The sequence below is a fragment of the Vidua macroura genome, chromosome 9 (genome assembly GCF_024509145.1).
Source record: "Vidua macroura isolate BioBank_ID:100142 chromosome 9, ASM2450914v1, whole genome shotgun sequence".
In the NCBI taxonomy this organism is placed as follows: domain Eukaryota; kingdom Metazoa; phylum Chordata; class Aves; order Passeriformes; family Viduidae; genus Vidua; species Vidua macroura.
In genome coordinates, this window is record NC_071579.1 from 16173087 (window position 1) to 16192129 (window position 19043).

General features: G+C 37.7%; 1 protein-coding gene and 1 long non-coding RNA gene across 8 annotated transcripts in view; one reads left to right on the forward strand and one right to left on the reverse strand.

The window, feature by feature from the left end:
* The window catches only part of EVI5 (ecotropic viral integration site 5), a 76203-nt gene that overhangs the window by 4495 nt on the left and 52665 nt on the right, over positions 1–19043 (forward strand). For 3 of the 6 annotated variants that reach the window (XM_053984883.1, XM_053984881.1, XM_053984884.1), the window contains exons 2-4: positions 11275–11504; positions 15417–15606; positions 18630–18854. In XM_053984883.1, the coding sequence (XP_053840858.1) occupies positions 11356–11504; positions 15417–15606; positions 18630–18854 (564 nt within the window). In that variant the 5' untranslated portion in view covers positions 11275–11355. Of the gene's footprint in view, positions 1–10968; positions 11020–11274; positions 11505–13693; positions 13869–15416; positions 15607–18629; positions 18855–19043 lie in introns of those variants that run through there. The other 3 variants (XM_053984879.1, XM_053984880.1, XM_053984882.1) reach the window with 3 other exon arrangements.
* Positions 14760–19043, reverse strand: part of LOC128811333 (uncharacterized) — a 61689-nt gene continuing 57405 nt past the window's right edge. Inside the window, exons 7-8 of one of the 2 annotated variants that reach the window (XR_008438319.1) lie at positions 17034–17182; positions 15467–15543 (exon numbers count right to left, since the gene is read on the reverse strand). This is a non-coding gene — a long non-coding RNA (uncharacterized LOC128811333). Of the gene's footprint in view, positions 15544–17033; positions 17183–19043 lie in introns of both variants that reach the window. The other variant, XR_008438320.1, reaches the window with a different exon arrangement.

Genomic DNA, 19043 nt, shown 5'->3' on the forward strand with positions numbered 1-19043 from the left:
TTTGATCACAGCTCTGTATTTATGCGTATAAAGATTTAAGGCTTATTTTGAAGTGCATAGATATGAGTTCTTTCTCAAGTAAGGATTAGGAGAGGAAATAGAGACAGCCAGTGAAAGAAGGGCATGATCAGGAGGAAAGCACTCAGTATTATGAGTCAGCATTGCCTGAATTTTATCAAGTGGGCTGACAGCAGCTGTAGTGATTGTCACTGAGTGTCCATCCAGCCCCACAGTACTTTGAAGAGGACCAGATGTTTGGAGAAGAAAGCTTCAACAGAACAGCCCTACTTCCTTCCCATATCTCTTCCTACACTCGCACAGGTTGAGGCTTAAGCACTTCTTGAGCTACAGCTGGTGGCTTGGATATTTTGTTTTGGAAATGTTGGTTTGTTTGGTTGGGTTTTTTCGAATTGCTCTTTGTATCTTTGTCTTCTGTGGACTTGTTTAATTGCTGTTGAGCAAGTAAGCAGGAGGTGGTTGGAGTAGTTGAAAGGAAGAGCTAGGAGAAAAGCCCTTCCAGATTTGTGGCAGAAGAAGGGATGGAGAAAGTAACATGCCTAAACAGTTACTGTCAGTTTATTTTCTGGGTAAGACTGATAGTAAACAGAGAAGTTTTAAAAATGGAAAGACAAGTCCTTTGTCATGAACAAACTTAGCTTACATGCTTATTTTGCTATTTCAAGGTTCTAATATCACAATTTAGAAGGGGGAAAAGAGCTGAGTTGGGGGTATGCATACTAAAGATTGTTTACCCTTTCTTACTCTTAAGTTTCCTTAACTTGTAGAAAAAAGAAATTCTAATGCTTAAAAAACAGACAGAATGTAACATTTTGTATATAATTTTAAGTGTCAAGTGCATAGTTTATAAGAAAAAATATTTTCTGGTTGACCCAAGAAACAATAATAAAAACTAACCTTGAGTTTATGAATATTGCTTTCTAAACCAACCTATACTTGCCTTGATTATAGTCTCTTAATTAATTCTTATTTGTAGACCCAATTAAAACGGTAACAGTTTTAGAAAAGGCAGATAGTAAATATTATAGTAATATGTCATTTGAAGTTGTTAAATGTGTTCCCTGAAGTTCTTGAATATGTCACTGAAGTTTGCAGGTAGCATGCTGAATTCAAGCCTTGTGCCTTCTCTGTTGTAACACTTGACATCACGTGTTGCCAGTGTTTGGATTCCTTTAAGTTGGGAATAGTGTCTTGCTTTCATTGTAGTGATCTCTGCTCAAGTGTATGTGCAGTGCAGTGCATCCTTTCCTTCTCCAGTAAGTGGTGGTTGCATGAAATGGGGAGCTGGTGATGGATAGAGCCTGGGCCCTGCTCTGCCTCCGCTCATTTTACACACGGCTGTGATGTGGTTTTGTCGTATGTGTGTGCACAGAAACCGTCTGCTCCGAGCAGCAGAAGTGATTTAGTGAATTGTCACTTTTCGTAATTTCTCCTAATGTCATCTAACTTCCGAGAACTCTGGAAACTATTCCGTTTAGCCATCAAGTGGTGTTTTGGGGACAGCCTAGGGAGTGTTGAGCCTGCTCTAGGGTTCAGGCAATGGATCTCCTTTCAGTCACGATGACAAGGATGAAGTTGATAACGTGACTGTCAACTTTGTTTGCTAATTATCTATAGGAGTGATCCTCCCCAGTCCCAGTGAGGCAGTTGTATATTTGGGATTGAAGTAACATGCTAGGGTGGGTCTTTATTCTAGACAAGAAGTAAGGTGGTGTGATAGTATGACTGTGAACACCTATTTTGTCCTAATTTTTGACTTGGAAAGCATCCGAAAGCCATTATCAAATATCTTTTTGTTCTTTTGCCTGAACAAACCTTGCCTGTCTCTGATGGGTTATGTTACTTTATCATCTTGTCTGACCAATATTACTTTTGCTTCTATGATTCAATCTTTTGAAATAAAAAGAAAGAAAATTCTAAACTTAGTATTTTGGTAGTAGGTTGTGTTAATGTATTCTGCCATATGGTAAGCTATTGATCTTCCCAAACTCCTGAATTTTCTTATGGCCTATTGTCATGACTAAATCTTAGTGATTCTTAGCATAGCATTAAGTACCTGTTTGATGACATCATAACATGTTCTTAAAATTCTGACTCATCAGTATCTTATACTGCATTAACTATGTGGGTTTTTCTTTTTTTTTCATTGTTTTCATCAGGCTGGCAGATGGAGTCAGTGTTTCAGTAGTGGATTGTTGTTGCCATAAATTAACCCTGCACATATAGCTAAGATGTTAGAGAAGCTTACTGTTAATTTTCATTATGGAAGGCTAGAACTGTCAAATGTCACTTAAAATGGGTGTAAAAAGTTATTAGTTAGGCAAAACCTAACATTTTGAACATGTACTGTTGGCATAACTATTGTGTAGAAGTTAGTTTTATGTGTCTCACTTTTCATGCATTCTTCTTAATTATATGTAGCTCAAGCAGTGAACTACTTCCAGGCATAGTAAAAAGAAATTCCAGCTTCTATGGTGTCTGAAACAGCAGAACTAAAACTCAACATTCATTGAGCAAAGTAATTTTTTTCCTCCATTAGAATGCATTACTGGTGGAACTTTATGGGTTTGGCTGAAGTCCTAGTAAGTATTTCCCAGCCCTATGGAGAAAGATTGTAATCAGTCTTTCTAAGACAAGATTGCAACAGCAAGTTTAAATTCCATAACGAGACACATTAAGTTAAAATGGACTTGGGATTTTTACGTGCAATTTTTGGTGTCAGGCTGACATGAAAAATCACCTGTGTTTCATTGATCTCCTTTTGTTCTTCCCCTGTTTTGAAAGAAGTAAACAGGCCCTTATTTCCAAATAAAAGTGCAGAAGTCAGTTGCCAACTAATCAGAACATAACTGACTTCATCTGATGATGAGCAGATACATCATTTCTCTGAAGAGCCATTTCCCTTTTCTTTATTAAATATCGAAGGAAAATTAGATTTCTCTGTGCTGTGCTTAGAGAAGGCTGCTGGAGCACTATTACAGACTTGAATAGCATGGAGAGAGACCCTTCCACAGCACAGAAGTACACTGCTTCCAGTTATGCTGGAAGTGCTTGTGAAGGCAAGTCATGGCTATGGTAAGTAAATTAGTGGGCAAAATTGAATATTACTGCAGGACCACAGATGCTGGCATGGATTGTGTTAAAAGAATTGACTATTGATGTTTGCAGCTGTGTTTATATCTGCTCTGTTTACTGGATAGCTTGGACACCTTTCCTATGTGGAAATTACTAATTAGTTATGCTTCTCACTGCTGAAACTTTTACATTCTATTTCTTGTCTGTCAGCAGCTGCAGGTTGCAATGAGTTGTAGTTCACAAGAAAAGCTGGTTACCAGTCAGTCATTTAGAAACTGTTTCATTCTTGAGTGTAACTGATAGAAAGGTGGCCTTTTAGCTGATCATTTAAAGGAGAGGAATATCCTGAAGGTGAGGGTCTCACCAACTTCTGTATTTTTTTACTTCTAGTAAGTAATTAATAAAATTTTAAGTGTTACCATATTGCACGAGGGACACGCTTATGTCCTTTGGTTTCTCCATTAAGTCTCATTTCATACATCCCTTTGGAAAGGGAACTGTGCACAGCTTGGTAAATGAGAGATGAGCTTTTTGGTTCTAACCTGCACATTGTGTTTATCTGGTCTCTAAAAAGGAGCATTCGACCTAGAAAATTCTTGAGCTGCTAGTACATAAACAAAGTTGCATGGAATGGTAAGTTTTCATATGTCAGGTACTAAATCCTTTAAAACTTAACACCAGTTTAACTGCTTGTAAATTTTGTATCCTTTTTAAATGAAGGGTTGTGTTAAAAACATTTATTTTGATTAAGGGTCAGTGAATGTTTAAAAATAGGCCTCAGTTGTTTCTCACTTCCAAAATATGGACCTGAAGCTTTTCATAACTTTAACTGCATTAGTGCACTTTTGTTTATTTTTGTCCTAATGTCGTGTAGATGCCAGATCTGCCTCCTTTCCAGGAGGAAGCTAGGCTTTGGGGAATGAGTAGGAAAGTAAAATCTGTAGAAAGGAGATGTAATTACAAACATGTGTGCTTCAGAGTGTGTTACTCTTTTGTAAGTGCCTGATGATACTTGAACTCCAGTTAAGTAATTGAGTTGCATTTTACTGAAAAGACAAAACCCCTAAATCTTCCAATCTATTGCATAAAAAAACTTGACAATGTTGATTTTATTTTAGCTGATTAATCTGACTGTTGCCTCTGTTTTGTTAGCCAAGGGAATGGGCCTTCAAGTATATGTGTGTGCCATTGACATGCTGAACCTCAAATACAAAGAAATTTTCCAGATTGAGGTCTAAGAGAACCTAGGAAGTTTTCTGTTAAAGGTTTTTACTGTAGTCATCAGTATTTTCTCTTGCAGCTCTGAGGAGCTCTCAGCCATCTTTGGCACAAAAGCAGTGTATCTATTTCTTTTCCCTTGAAAGAAGGCCTCTGTTTCTCAAAGGTTGTTACATTCCTGTGTCAGACGTGAAACTTTTTTTGATAAAGGACCATCTCTAGATGGACAGAAGATAGTGTCAGCAAAAGCACTGTGGTTTGTCTTCTCAGCTCACTGGGACAATGCCTGATGGACTGTAAACCACATTGGACTGCAGTGGTAATTAAAACCAGGAATTGTTCTTGAAAAGAAATGAAATTTAGTACATCTTGGTCAGTGATGGAAATGATACTCATATGACTTTGTGCAATGGTTTCATCCCTTAGTGGGTTGCTACAACATTTCTAATGAAGTTCCTCTTTGAAACACCTCATATATTAGTTCTGCATGTGAACTGCCACTTCAGCCTTCTCTGGGACCATCAAAATCCCATAAAATGTTAGTCAGATGATGAGTTTTAAAAAATTATGCTATGCTAAGCTTTGATAGCCTAAATTTTATACAATCTAACATGTTAGACTGCTTTATTTTTTTGTTTCAGAATTTAGTATTCAGAAATACTTGGAAATATTTAGTATTTCAGAAATACTTGGAGAACTAGTGTGTATCAAATGAAATGGAAGCTAGGGAATGGTAGCCATGATGTTCCTGACTCTTGTTAAGTGGTATTACAAGAAAAATCAGGAATATGAGCGTGAGGACTTCTCACTCATGCTTTGGCAGAAATCAGTTATATGAATTTTTATCGTAAAAGACCCAAATCAGGTTTATAGTGAAGCCATGTTTGAGGCCTGAATTAGGATTTTAGCTTGTATGGGAGCATGATAGCTGGCTGACTCACCAGCTACATCTCCTGCATGTGACATTGTCTGAGTTGGTTTAATTTGTTCTACAGATATTAGAATGCTATTACCTTTGAAGCAGGAAGAAGACTGGGTCTATGGAATGCTATAAAACTGGCTTGAAACCACATGTACAATTTCAGACCCAATTATGTCAGACTTCTTTTTATATGTAGAGTAGTATGGAGATTATTTCCTGTATTCTGGAAGTTCCCATTTCTTTCTCTTCTCATGAAGAGAAGAAATCATTGAAACAAATGATACATACAGTAGTGTTTGTGTAAGGCTTGCAGTTATTTTTACTTTGTCATGTGGTATGAATAGTTGAGACAGTATTTCAATATATTTGTAATCTTCTCGTACTCAAGATATAAAGATATAATTGTTTGATACAGATGTTCCTCAGGGAAATGCAGGAAAAATGTAGTAAGCAAATTCAACATGTACACTGAAATACCTTTTTAAAAGAAATCTAAATAGTCTTTTTTAGAAAAACAGATTTTGTCTGGCAAATGCAAGTACAAGGAGTGCTAACATAATGTTTCTTGCCTGATTGACTCATCAGGTGGTTGAGAATTGCTGGTAGTTCTGTTTTCCCAGTGGAAACTTCGTAAGAATACAAAGTCTTTGGTAATTAAGTCTTGTGTCCCCCATTGTTTTAAAGATCAATATGTTCAAACTCAAAATTCACACATTTATTTAGGAGGGATCTGCAAGACCTTAGGCAGGCAGAAGCCAATGAATTGTTCCTGTGCTCTGGGTTCGTTGGCAAGCCGGGAGCAGTGTAGCTGTTAATAGGACTGGGAACCTGAATGAGTGTGTCTGCTTTGGAGCTGAGAGATGCCTGCTCAGTCCCATGTGTCCTCCTGCACTGGGTAAGGAAGATGTGCCCCTGCCTGCTTGTCTCCAGACCTAGCCATCCTCAATGGAAGGCGTTTGTGTCCCAAGAGTGGGCTGGAAATGGCATTTGTGTTCAAAATCTAGGATAAATTGGCAGGTTCTTGAGTGACCCCCCTCCAGAGAAAAGCACATTTTGACAATCTGTTGATTCTATTTTTGATCACACGTCAATAATAATTAGTAATAGCTTGAGGATCCTGATGGTGTTCTTGATGGTTTGGCATACATCCCACCAATGTAGGTTACCTTTTGTACTCTTTAAAGGTAACTTGGATTTCAGCATCTGAAAAATGCTGGGAATGAGAAGGAAACCAATTCTCTTTGCAGAGTTGAAAAACTGGCTGAGGTGAGTTGAGCCAAAGAATGCTGGGGACTTCCAGCCTGGGCTGGTTAGCTGAACGGGGGTGGAGAGCTCGCCTGGATCTGGGAGGTGTTTGGACTCGGGAGCGCTCTGCGCTCGAGCTCTGTGTGCGCCCGCGCTGGAGCAGCCGCGCCTGCGGGAGGGCTCCAGCGGGGAGCGGCGGAGGTGCGAGGGTGTAGTTGGATTTGCCACTGTCACCTAGCTAAGATCATAGGAGGGGCGCTGCGGAGTGTCTGGCTGTCCTTGTTACTGCTACAAACAGCTCAGCACATGACTACCATTTCTTTTCCACAGCAATGAAGAGTAGCAAAGGGAAGGACACTTTGTAATTGAAGTGCAGAGCATCGTTCTTGCAAGCAAAAGGCAGACGCTGCTGCAGGCCTGCAGGTGTATTTTAAAGAAACTTCTTTAGGAAAGCCTTAAGGACACTGCCCCAAAAAAACCCCAAAGACTAAAGGTTTAATGAGACTTGTTCTCTTGAGACTTTCCAGAATATTGTGTTAAGCAAAATCACATCTCTAAACAAGGGAGGTTAAACTGAATTCTCACACAGATTTTCCTGTGTTTGCTGGAGTTGGCAGTGCCCAGTGAAACTATCTGCTGTCATTCATCCTAAATGTATTCTCATTGTTGTCCCTGTGATTTGTAACTGGGAGAGCCCCAGTTTCTCTGTCAGGGCTAGAGTGAAACCTGTTCTCTGCTTCGTGCTGTCGGAGGAGAGGTACAGATCTCCTGGGAGTCAGTAGGATCCATTTGTGTACTGTGTGTACATATTGTCCTGGTGTGTGACAGATCTTGTGGCAGAGGTTGTCAGCACAAAGGTGGGAGGCAGCAGTGGTGGGTCAGTGATAGCCAAGTACAGCTGTGATGTGGGTGGAACAGTGTACATGGAATTGGAAAGCTGCTGACGTAGCAGGGATTTTCAGTTTTTATTAAGAGGAGGGTAAAGAGTTGAAAAGGCAGGTATACTCAGCATGTCCATAGGAATGCTGGTGCATTGCTCTTCACAGGAGTAAAAAAAAAATTAAACCAAACTACAGAATTACAGCTTAAATTTGGTGAAATAATTAATTCGAGTAATTGGATCTTTACACGTTAATATTGGTATTCCATGTTTTCCACATCACTAGAATCAGCCCAACAAATGTAACTGCTATTTCCATACATTCCTGAAGAGAATCAACATTACTAATAAACTACCATCAAAATAATCTGCTTTATTGCCAGTGATTTTCTATTACAATTTAGACTAAGTTCTATTTTCATGTTAGTATTTAAAGGAAACCAAAAGAAAAGACAAACTTAAAAGAAACAAGCAAAACCAAACATCTAAAATTACTAATGACAATATATACTCACTTTTAAAAATCCTGGTACTTTATAAATGACTTCCTGGATATTATAATTCCAAATCAGAGTATTTTATTTCCACTTCTCATCAAAATGCCAGTTTGTTCTCGGATTAGAATAAAACCACACACAGGAAAGAAACTAAAAACTGTGCATATGACTTACTTTGCCATTAATGTTCTGATGCATATTGGATTCTGGAAGCAATTTCCTAGAGCTATAGATATAAAAAAATATAGAATCTTCTTTATTAATGAAGTATGCATTTGTTCAGATCAGGTTTCTTGGGATACAGCCCAAGGTTTTCTGGTTTTCAAATTTTGGTGACCTGTTTTCTAGAAGGTCTTAAATCACTTTTCAAAGATTAGCTCTGTTCTGCCACTGTTATAAATTTTGAAATTAAGGCAGGTGAAATGATGAAATATGAAAAATCCTGTTACTGTATCCTGTTTAGGGAAATGGATGATGAACGCATAGCTAAATGCAATGTCTTGGTTCAGGAATCTTTGCTGATGCTGACAAGAGAGCTGGCTCTAGATATTTAGGAAACCTGGAAAAGCCTGGCAAAAAGGATGTAGATGCGACTAGTTAGCTGTTAGATCAGAATTGTGTTTTTCTTAATTTAGCTTGGCCCTAGGTGACTGCCATAACTGTTTTCCCCCAAACAAATTCTTCATGTGTTTTTGATGCAAATTTCACTGTAAGCCTTTTGATCTTCAAACTTTTGCTTTTGGTAGTTGTGCACTTTGCCTGTTCTGTGTGTCAATGTTCTCAGATAGCTGGCTAGAAATAGTTTTGGGGTACTAATTCTCTTCTAATGCACTGCTGAGCTCCCCTGAGAAACAGTATTGTTAGGCACATTGTTTTGACTGACTTAACTGCTGTCTTGCATGGTTTTCTTGACCATGTATTTTTCTATATTCTTCACATAATTGTCTTCTTCACACTTTTGAGTTAACTTTTTTAATGTCCAGTGATATGTTGGTAAATGAATGTTAGCAAGATTCTTGATTTCTGTCCCTGCATCACCCCCCTTCAGCTGCCTTACTGTACAGTGTAAGCCTCATCATTTATAAGCCAGACTGACCTTGAATTTTGTTTTATGCCTTAAGTCTTTCCAGTTACTTGACTTTGTGAAAAGATAAAAGTTGAATGTATGTTTTTTCTTCCCATTTGCACCACATAGGGTATTACTCAAAAATCTTTGCTTTTCTAGTCCTTAGACCTAAGATTCTTAGAGCGGGTGACTCCTAAAGCCTGCTGCGTATGGCAGTCATTTCTACTGTGTTAAGATTGGCCCTGGTTCTGCCAGCATTTATTTTTGGAATTACTTGTGATATTTTAAGCAGTTTAAAGACTTTGAGAAAATAATCAGTCTTAAGTGAGATGTATGGGTTACCTTCATTATAATGTGATTTTATTCAAAGTGAAACAGCAGTAATTTATCCTTTCATAGCAATAGTGAATAAAGGATATAGACTGAGTGAAATATTAATGCATGTATTAAACTTAGAATTTTGAAACCTCTAGTAATTTTCATTCCTTTCTTTTATAAAAGATGGTGTCAAATGCTAGTGTTGGAAGCAATATTTTTCCAAGATTATATTTAAAAGATATGTGTTGGGATCTTTGTGTTTTGGGTTCTTGTGGGTTTTTTTTTCCCCTTTTTTTCCTCTTTTCATATATCTGATTTTTGCTGTCCAACAGTAACAAGAACCAACTGGGACCTTTCTGATGCTTATGTTGGTATCTTACTATCCCCACCTGTGGTTTGCATCCCTACCTCTGAAGACTTCCAGCAAAATTTGATACCATTTTCAGAATGAATGCTAAGCATATGGAAATTGGAAACTTCTTCTAGTCTGCTAGGAGAGCTCTTAGAGGTGTCACGTTGTTGTTGGAGAGTAAGTGGGAAGGTTGATTACCACTTGTTTGGGTTTGGCCTGTGTTGTTCTGCTTGTTTTCTGAAGGCATTCAGTGTGTCTTCTTTTTGATATGAAGTGAAAATAAAATACTGCTGGATTTGATTGACAAAGTTCTTTGTAGCATTGTATCCAAATAAAAGCTACTGTTTCAGCAATCAGTCACTAAGTCTATATATTGTGCTTCAGGTAAATGCACAGTGTGATGAGATAAAGTTTTTTATTTCAGTTGAAATTTTGCTTTAATTAGATTCTATTGGAGGATCTTGGGAAGGGATTTTTTTCTTCCCTGCAGCTCAGTGTCTTTAGTATCTTAGTAATTATTTATAGGCTGTACTGCAGAATTCTTTGTGGCATTGAGTAATTCAGTGTTTTGAGGAAATCAGCAAAGTTCAAAATAAATAGTAACCAGCAACACCACTTCAGAAGTTCCTCTTCAGCCTTGGTTTTGCCAAGTTGTAACATTTACTAGGCAGCTAACTCTTCCTCTAAGATGCATCTGGATTTCCTCTGAGTTGGGCTGGGGAAGGATTAAATTCTGAGTTCCTGTGTGTCAAAGCCTCTTATATTTGCAGATGCTGAAGGGAAGCTCTAGTGAGGGGTTCACTGGAAGATGCCCCCAACAGCTGCTCTTCTGTCCAAAGCACTGGTCTAGAAGTAGCAGTAGATAATGATCAGCACCAGTTAACCCTTGCTTTCCCAAGCCCACTGCTTCCCTGACTCTAGCAGCACCTCTTGCTCTTTCCCCAGAACCCTGGGGTCTGTCCAGGCACTGGCAGTGGGACTGGGGATCAAGGACACTTGGTGTAAGAGCAACCAGAAGAAAAAGTGAAAAAAGAGGCAGCAGTGTGATGCCTTCCTGTGAGACTTTGAGCTGTTGTAGATTTATGGGCACAGATTCTTTGTGACTGTTTTCTGCACACTGGCAATGCTAGAGGATGCTTTGCTTTGGTGTCCATCAGAAATGTAGCGCCCTGCTCCTCTGTCCTGGCACTATAGGGATTAGTGAAGGTGAGCAGTGGATGGTCTGGGGGGTTACACTGATATTCTGCTTCAATGTCTATCAGTAAAGTAGTTGATTGTTTCTATTTCTACATTTCTACAGTTTCTGTGCCATTATTTTAGTTTATCAAGATGTTTTAAAATAAGTTTTTATTTCTATTTATTTTTATAATGGAAAGTCGGAGCTGATCCTGGATCCTGTGGTATTTCTGTACTGCAGAGATGAGCTCTGTGAGTATACATCAGGAGTTTCTCTGGGTTTGTCTTTGTGGATTAGCAACATACTTGCATGTTACTTCTATAATACTGTATTGCTGGTGATGCTTGTGTTACTTCTGACAGCCTTGGGGTCCTGGAGAAATAAATAATCTCAGTGTGGCTTTGTGCATATTGTATATTTTTTCCTTTGTTGGATGCAGCAGGTTTGCTGGAAGAAGGGAGTTTAAAAAGGCCAGCTTTTGCATCCTCTTCTTTTTGTCGATACAGGTGGCGACAGACAAGGTTGCAGGCAAGCTGAGCTCCACTCTCTCATGGGTGAAGAACACGGTGTCGCACACCGTCAGTCAAATGGCCAGCCAGGTGGCGAGTCCATCTGCCTCCCTACACACCACATCCCCCTCCACCACTCTGTCCACACCCGCCCTGTCACCCTCCTCACCAACACAGCTGAGCCCAGACGACTTGGAATTACTTGCTAAACTTGAGGAACAGAACAGGTGAATGGAAAACCTTTTGCTCTTTGAAGTACAGTAATGAGGCTAAAAGTGGTTTATTGCAATTGTAGCACAGAGACTGTTAAAGGAGAATTAGTTAAAAATTTCATGGCACAGCACTTCAATTTGAAAGCCCAAAGCTTTAAGAATTTGTATTTTTGTGTTGTGTTTTTACAAGTTATGTTTTGTGAAACTCTAGAAGGTATTTTTCTCTACTGGTTTTACAGGAGTGCTTATAACTGCCTCTAATAGTAAGAAATTACACTGAATTTTAGTATCCAATTTAAAGTATCTCAGGGATGAGACTTGTGTATAACCTTCTTACCTTCTAAGATTATAACTATAATTTCTATTTATTTCTTGAAATCTTAAATTTTTCTCGATTCTTTTTTTTCTACTTTTATCCGGTTCTTATTTCAGCTACATAACCTGCTATGTAGAGAGAGAGAACCATGTTCAGCCACCTTCTTGCTGTTGCACTAGGGGTGCCTGATGCATAATGTCTTTAATTAAAAGTAAATTCCTAATCATTTTTTTTCTGTTCATCTTGCCTTTTTATGTATAGAAACAGCTTTCATGGTAGTTTTTCCATATGCCTGTTTATCTGCACCATGTACAATTGAAGATGCAACTTTCAGGTGGATCAGTTGCTCTTGATGTGCACAGTAATGCAAATTCACAATATCACTAAGAAATGAAATTGGACTGTATAATTTCTTAATGCTGAATTTCCAGAAGCCATACTCATTTGCATTTTTGCACAATGAGTTATCTGTTCTTTTACAAAGTCTGGTTATATTTGACAAATATGGTTTTTTTTGAGAGGTTGGCTGTAAACAACTTGAGCTCCAAGTAGATCTTGGCAGGTAGCTGCAGGGCTTTGTTACCTACTGGAGATGGCTATCCCCAAGCTGTAGTGAGGTGCAAGGTTTGACAATTAAGCTCAAACTAGCTTCTGTTCCAGCTTCTATGAGAGTGCTGGCCTTTGCCTCAACTGAGGCAGTTCTTGGTTGGGTTGGGTTTTTTTGGAGGCTTTTTGGTTTGGTTTGTTGGTTGGTTTGGGGAGGTGGGGGTTGCTTTTTGGTGGGGTTTTTTTGTGTGCTTTTCTTTTGGTGGTGTTTTTTTTTGTGTGTGTTTTTTGTTTTTTTTTAGTATTATTCTTGTTTGGGAGGGGTTGTTTGGTTTGAGGTTTTGTTTTAGTTGGTTTGTTTATTTGTTTGGTTTTTTCTCTGCTGAGTCACTTCTGAGGGTAGTAGCTTTCAGTGGAGGAAGAGAGTAACTGGGGGGAGGAGAGGCAATGCCTGTGTGTCACCAGGCATGTCTTCTCCCATGTCTGCATTCTGCAGCCTGATAACAGCACAGTTTGAAGGGAATTTGATACATCTGTCCAGATTTTGACACTAGAAGGAAGCTTCTAGAACCACCTCATACACTCTTCCTTGTCCTCGAAGATGAACTCCATTTAATTTTTGCCGTGCAAATGAACAATTATCAAAAGAAACAAAAAAATAATTAAAGAGTGCTTTTTTAGAAAGCCAATTTGCATTTAATCCAAGGCTTTCTAGTCTGTTCATGACAAAGAGACTAACTTGTATTTGAAAAGTAAATTGTTCTTTGGACTGCTTATCTATGTTGGAGTGTAATGTCTTTACATCTAGAGCCTTCTCATTAAGGCCTGCAGTCAGACTGCCTGGCTTGTTGAAAGAAGAATGTGAGCCTGGGCTTTCTGTCTCAAGTCAGCTTTCTTCATTTAGTAAGTAAACTAGCCAATCTTGTCTGGTTTTATTTCATTTTAGCCAGACATGTTGTTAGTCCCACACTAGTCTTGTGTGTGAATTCTATTTAGAGCCTGCCCTATCAAGTGTATCTTTGCTGGTGAGATACTGCCCTTTAAGACTGAAATTCGATGCAGTTACGCTGGCTGCACTGTAGTTTCAGAACAGTTTGCATTTGCAGTTTAGCACAGTGGCACTTTGTTGACAATTGTACTCTGTTCACAGGGAACCATTCTTTCTGCTTGCTGGAAGAACTGCTGCTGTGGATATTTGTAAAAGGTTTTGGGTTTTTGTAGGTTTTTTTTTTTTTTGTAGGTCAGAAGGAGAATATGAATTAGATAACAGTTAGAAAAGGGAAGAACTCAAATTGTTTCAAGCTATGTCTTGTAGCATTCTGTAATCTAATTATACTGAAAGTCCCCACAGACTAAAGAGGAAGCTCAGTCCAGAGTCCTGGTGGAACTGTTTGGCATTAGTAAATCATTTATAAAGTTTTTAATGAAAGAAAACAGTGACTAAACGTCACAGAACTTGCGACTTACTGTGAACAGAACTTCCTGTTTTCAAATCTAAGGACAATGAGTTTATCCAGGTAAGGTCTAATTACAGAAACTTAATATAACTTCTACAGAAACCTGTGAGAACTGGAAGTGTCTCATTAGAACCTGGTTTTTATTATCTTAATGTTTATTCTATGCTTTTTCCTCTGTGATTACTTCGAATTTGGTGTTTAGGCATTGTCTTGGATTGAGAGAAAGAGTTTTAACTAATTCTTCATTATGGATCAGTATAAGCCAGGTTTCTAAACATTTGAAATGGATTTTTAAAGTATTTTCTTCAAAACTAGATTTTATGCATTCCATTAATAAATGGTAAATTATTTGAATTTGTTTAAAATAAAACCCCAAATGAAAATGTCTTGAAAAGGCTTTTTTTTCCATTTTTTTTTATCATTTAGGTCTTTTCCAAACAAAATACTCCTGCAGAAACTGTACTATTTATCTTAATGAGTTAAATTATTTTTTCCCTTGCTTTCATAAACACCAGTAGGTGAAAGCTGGAAACAGGGAAAGCTAGTATAAATATCTTTATTGTAGCAGAGAGCTTAAATATTGTAGGTATGCTGAGATTTCTGTACCATCTCAGATACAATATGTCTTGGGCTATAATTTGTTAAATATCTAAAACATAACCTGACCTTGCTGAAATGCTGGGGGATTAACTTTCGTACTAATTTTTGAGATATTATTCAACCACACGGCTCTGCTATACTGATGTTGGAATTCTTAGAAGTTAAAGCACAAATGAAACTTGTGGTATAGTGAAACACTTCCAAGTTAGTCTGAATTCTTGCTTACCTAACACATGGTCTAAAAAAATTTCCCCTCTTTATGGGGCTCAATATTAGTTAAGGATAAACAAAGCATTGCCTTTTTGCCTAGTCCATGGCCACAGCAACCAGCTCACAGGGAAGTCTCCTCAAGAACTTGTCTAGCACTTGACACATCTTTATTTGTACTTTGCTGCTGGATAGCCCCAGAGGTTCTCACGTTTGAACTCCTCACTTTAATTACACATTCATTAGCTCTACTAGTCATTTCTGTTTCCTCGTCCTTGGTCTGTAGGTCTGGGATTTCTCCTGTGCATTTATAAAACATTGTGTTGATTTGTGAACAGTTGTCAGCAAATGTCAGTTGTTTTAAAATTACTTCAAAGGTTTTAATTGTTCTGTCTTTATTTATACTGTCAATTTTCAAAAAGTGTAATGGGGTAGACTTACAGGAAGCAAATTTTTTGTCTGTTAAATGGCTGTATTTTTTAAGTGCTTTGACATTTGATGTTATCATTGAGGATATTTACCTTCCTTAAGTTTTCTTTGTCAGTCTGATGCATGACAGCTGTGGGTGACGTTTTTATCCATTTCTTAAAATGCTGCAGTGTGAACCATTCTATCTGCAGATTTACTTGCGTTCTCAAGAGAAAGTAACATTGAATGGTTCTTTTCACATTTAGTCCAAATGAATGCTGGTAAAACTGTTTCACTGAACCTCTGGGTGTGTTCTTTGTCAAGAAAACAATTAATAGTGTGATCCTTTGATTAGAAGAACTTGAATCTGGTTTTTGTGTGCTTTCTTTGCAGACTCTTGGAAACAGATAGCAAATCCTTACGATCAGTAAATGGGTCAAGAAGAAATAGTGGATCTTCTCTTGTATCTAGTTCATCAGCTTCTAGCAATCTCAGCCATCTTGAAGAAGACTCGTGGATCCTGTGGGGGCGGATTGTGAATGAATGGGAAGATGTACGGAAAAAGAAAGAAAAGCAAGTTAAGGTAGTTGGAAACTGTTTCTTGGATTTATTTTTAATGTGATATAAGTGATGCTGTTTCATCTTTGTGATGGGCTTATTCTTTTTAAATAAATATGTAATACAAACTTCCAGTTGAATCTTTCCATCTCTAAGCCTTAGTGCTTCCTTTGTAACCTTCCTGTGTGCTGTCACCCAGCAAATGTCTCCTGCTGAAATCCAGATGCATCTACTGTATCTTGAATACTAACTAAAGCTTTCAGTTTACCTCTGATGAGAGATTTCCATGAATGCAGGCATGATTAGCTTCATGTTTCCAAAAATTGAATTACTGAAGATCAACTTAAGGGCATCTGATAGCTTGATGCTCTGATTATGTATATGTATGCTATGCTGCTATATACTGAGCAGCTCTCTTTTTAAAGCATTCTTAATAGGAGAGCTGATAATTCTACTCAAAGGCTACAATGAGTTTAGGTTTTTGTGCTTGCCAATTATGTTGACCCCAGAGATGACCTTAGGCAGAAGAACACATAGCTTCTAAATTCTGGATGGATTGGACAAACTTTGACCAGTATGTCCAGTCTGGGTTAGTTGTACAAAAGTGTACAAGGTCATGTACAGAAGTGGAGTTCAATTACACTTGAAATTCAAACTAAAAAGCATTTAGTGCATTTGAACATATCCATGTTTCAGTGGCAGCAAGCAGATCAGCGTGCTACTAACATGCCTTTTGTTAGTAGGCAAGTCTGTTCTGCTTTGGTTCTTTATTGGCTGTGGTCTGTAGTTTTATGTGCAGAATACAAATGTGTCAGGGTCTTTTGAACAGTTTGCAATGTGTGTCTATGAATAGGTTGTGGGAAGGCAGAACAATGGGCTAAAGTAAAGTATCTTTTATATGGAGCAGTTGTGAAGAGAGAACATGACTGGAGAGAGGAAACAAGGGAAGAAAATGAACTAAAGATTTTGTGCTTGCATAGGGAAAGCAGTTTCTGGAAAGGTGTTCCAAAAGGCTGTGAAAAGAAGGCCACAGGAATCTGGCAAGAGAAAGGAAAAATGAGATGGTAATAAGAAGATCTGGTTAGTGAGAATTTATTTGAACATTTTTAAGTGTCACAAGTGTCACTTGTTTTTACAGCTGGCCAAGTACAATTTGAGGAGTATTTGACTAACTTTCGGGGAATATTTAGTTATATTGCTGACTAATGTATTGAAAACTAGCAAAGTTTTCCTTTGCTTTTAAATAATTCTCAGTATTTTTTTTGTTGAAAGTCAGCTTTAGCTGTGAGTCTGCATTTATGATGGAATATCAGGAGATCCACACCTATTCCCTGATTGTGCCAGTAGTAAATAGGTAGCAGCATAGGTGTCTTTTTATCCTAGCTGTAAAAGCTGATCTTAGGTTATTAAAAATCTGGAAAGCTTTTAGGTTTCAGGCATGAGTGTCTCTACCTTCCTCCAAAGATGATGTGTTCCATCCTTTACATCTCTCAATCCACTTCAGAACTTGCTTCTTGTTTATGGAGCACTTCTGAAGGATGACTCAAGTCCTGCTGTTCAGTTCACATGACACGTCCAGTAGATGTGTTTTCCTGCTGTTCCTTTTAGGAAAGTTGGAGTGGTTATCTCTATTATTCTGTCAAGCAGGTATGTTAGCAAGGCATTAGCAAGAAGTTTCTTGCTTTATTAGTACCCTTGAGGCTTTAGATGACTGATGTACAGTCCAGTTGTGTTGTTGACAAAGGATAGGTAGAGACAGTTGTGTAAAGCTGATGTGTTAAGGTTCTTGTCTTGAATTGGAGATCTTTTAGGAAAAACACCTTGGTGTTGTGTTGTAGACAGGAGAAATAATTGGAGTGGCATTACTATGGTGGTTTTGAAGAAGGATGGTTTGAGAGCTTAGGGATATTAAAAAATGGAGGTCAGTGATGCAAAACTCCTGCAGCAGAGTTCAAGCTTAAGAAAAACAAAACTTGAAAGCAAGAGTCTCTTTGAAAGTTATCAGCATTGCATTAATTAATTGTAGTGTTGGAGTAGTTGGAGTAGTAGGAGAAATATGTGGAACAAACAGGAAAAAGAGGAAGCTTTGCAGAATAGAAGGTTACTCTGGCTTCAGAATAAATAATAATGAAAGAAATTGGCTTTTAGGAGACAGAATACTTGATAACAATTCTTAAGGTACAAAAAGGAAATAGTCTTGAAGAGACAGTTTTCTAGGTCAGACTGATTTGAGTTGCAGAACATACCACCAAGACAGTCTGTTAAATTAGTGAATAATGTTTCTTTCTCAGTTTCCAGATCAAGCAGCAAGACTACTTTTCCTTGTGATTCCTTAAAGGACAAGTAACAGGTTCTTAGCTGTACTCACCTGGGCATGTTTGAATCGTATAATACCTAGCAGATTTTTTTTTTCAAAAGATAAAGTAAATTTAGTTAATTTAGTAAGTGTAAACTTAATGTTTTCTTGTCTAGTATCTCAAACTGCATTTGAATACTTTCTTAGAAGATAACTTGGAAATACTGGCACACCAGAGAAATTGGATACAGCTTGTCAAGTTTGTTAAATGACATTTGTACTGTGCAAATTTTTTTATTGCAGTTGACTGTGCTGCAGTTCTACTTTTTGTTATTTATCTGTCTTGGAAGTAATTTTTAGTCAGTGATTTCTTAGGTCTCAATTACTACAAATATTGCTAAGGGTGTTATCTTCAGTAATCTTTCATGAAATATAGACATAATTGTATTAAGTTCTGTTTAATGGAAGTTCTTGTATAAAATTATTTGAATATTCTGTTTTTCACATAGCTTGCCATGGATAAGGGACTACTTTCAGTAGCTAATTTAGCCACTAAAAATGATTCAGAGATTGCTTAATTTTGTGAACTTAATAATCCCACTAAATTTGACATTATAAACTGTATGAGGGGTTTTTGTCATGTTGTAAATTTTTTTCTGAAATTGTGAGGAACTTGATTTGAAGTTGTTTTTTCTCTAGGTTTATTTTTTGTAATATTTTCATGGAATATAAATTGTCTTTTTGTGCCTTAGGAGCTGGTTCGAAAAGGGATACCTCATCACTTCAGAGCAATTGTTTGGCAACTTTTATGCAGTGCTCAAAGCATGCCTATTAAGGATCAGTATTCAGAGCTTTTAAAAATGACATCTCCTTGTGAAAAATTAATAAGAAGGGACATTGCTAGAACATACCCAGAACATGATTTTTTCAAAGAAAAAGATAGCCTTGGGCAGGAGGTCTTGTTCAATGTAATGAAGGTGAGTTGGTATTTCAGCCCTTGAAAATATATTAGCAAAAACATGCACCAGCTTGGATTGCCTTGTACTTAGAGAACTTGCACCAGTTTCATGTGTTCTAAGTTTGTTTTAAACCATAGACACTGGGATGGTTTAAGTTTCGATGGCATTCCTGTAAGTTTTTTTCTATCTCACAAGGTAAAACCAAGT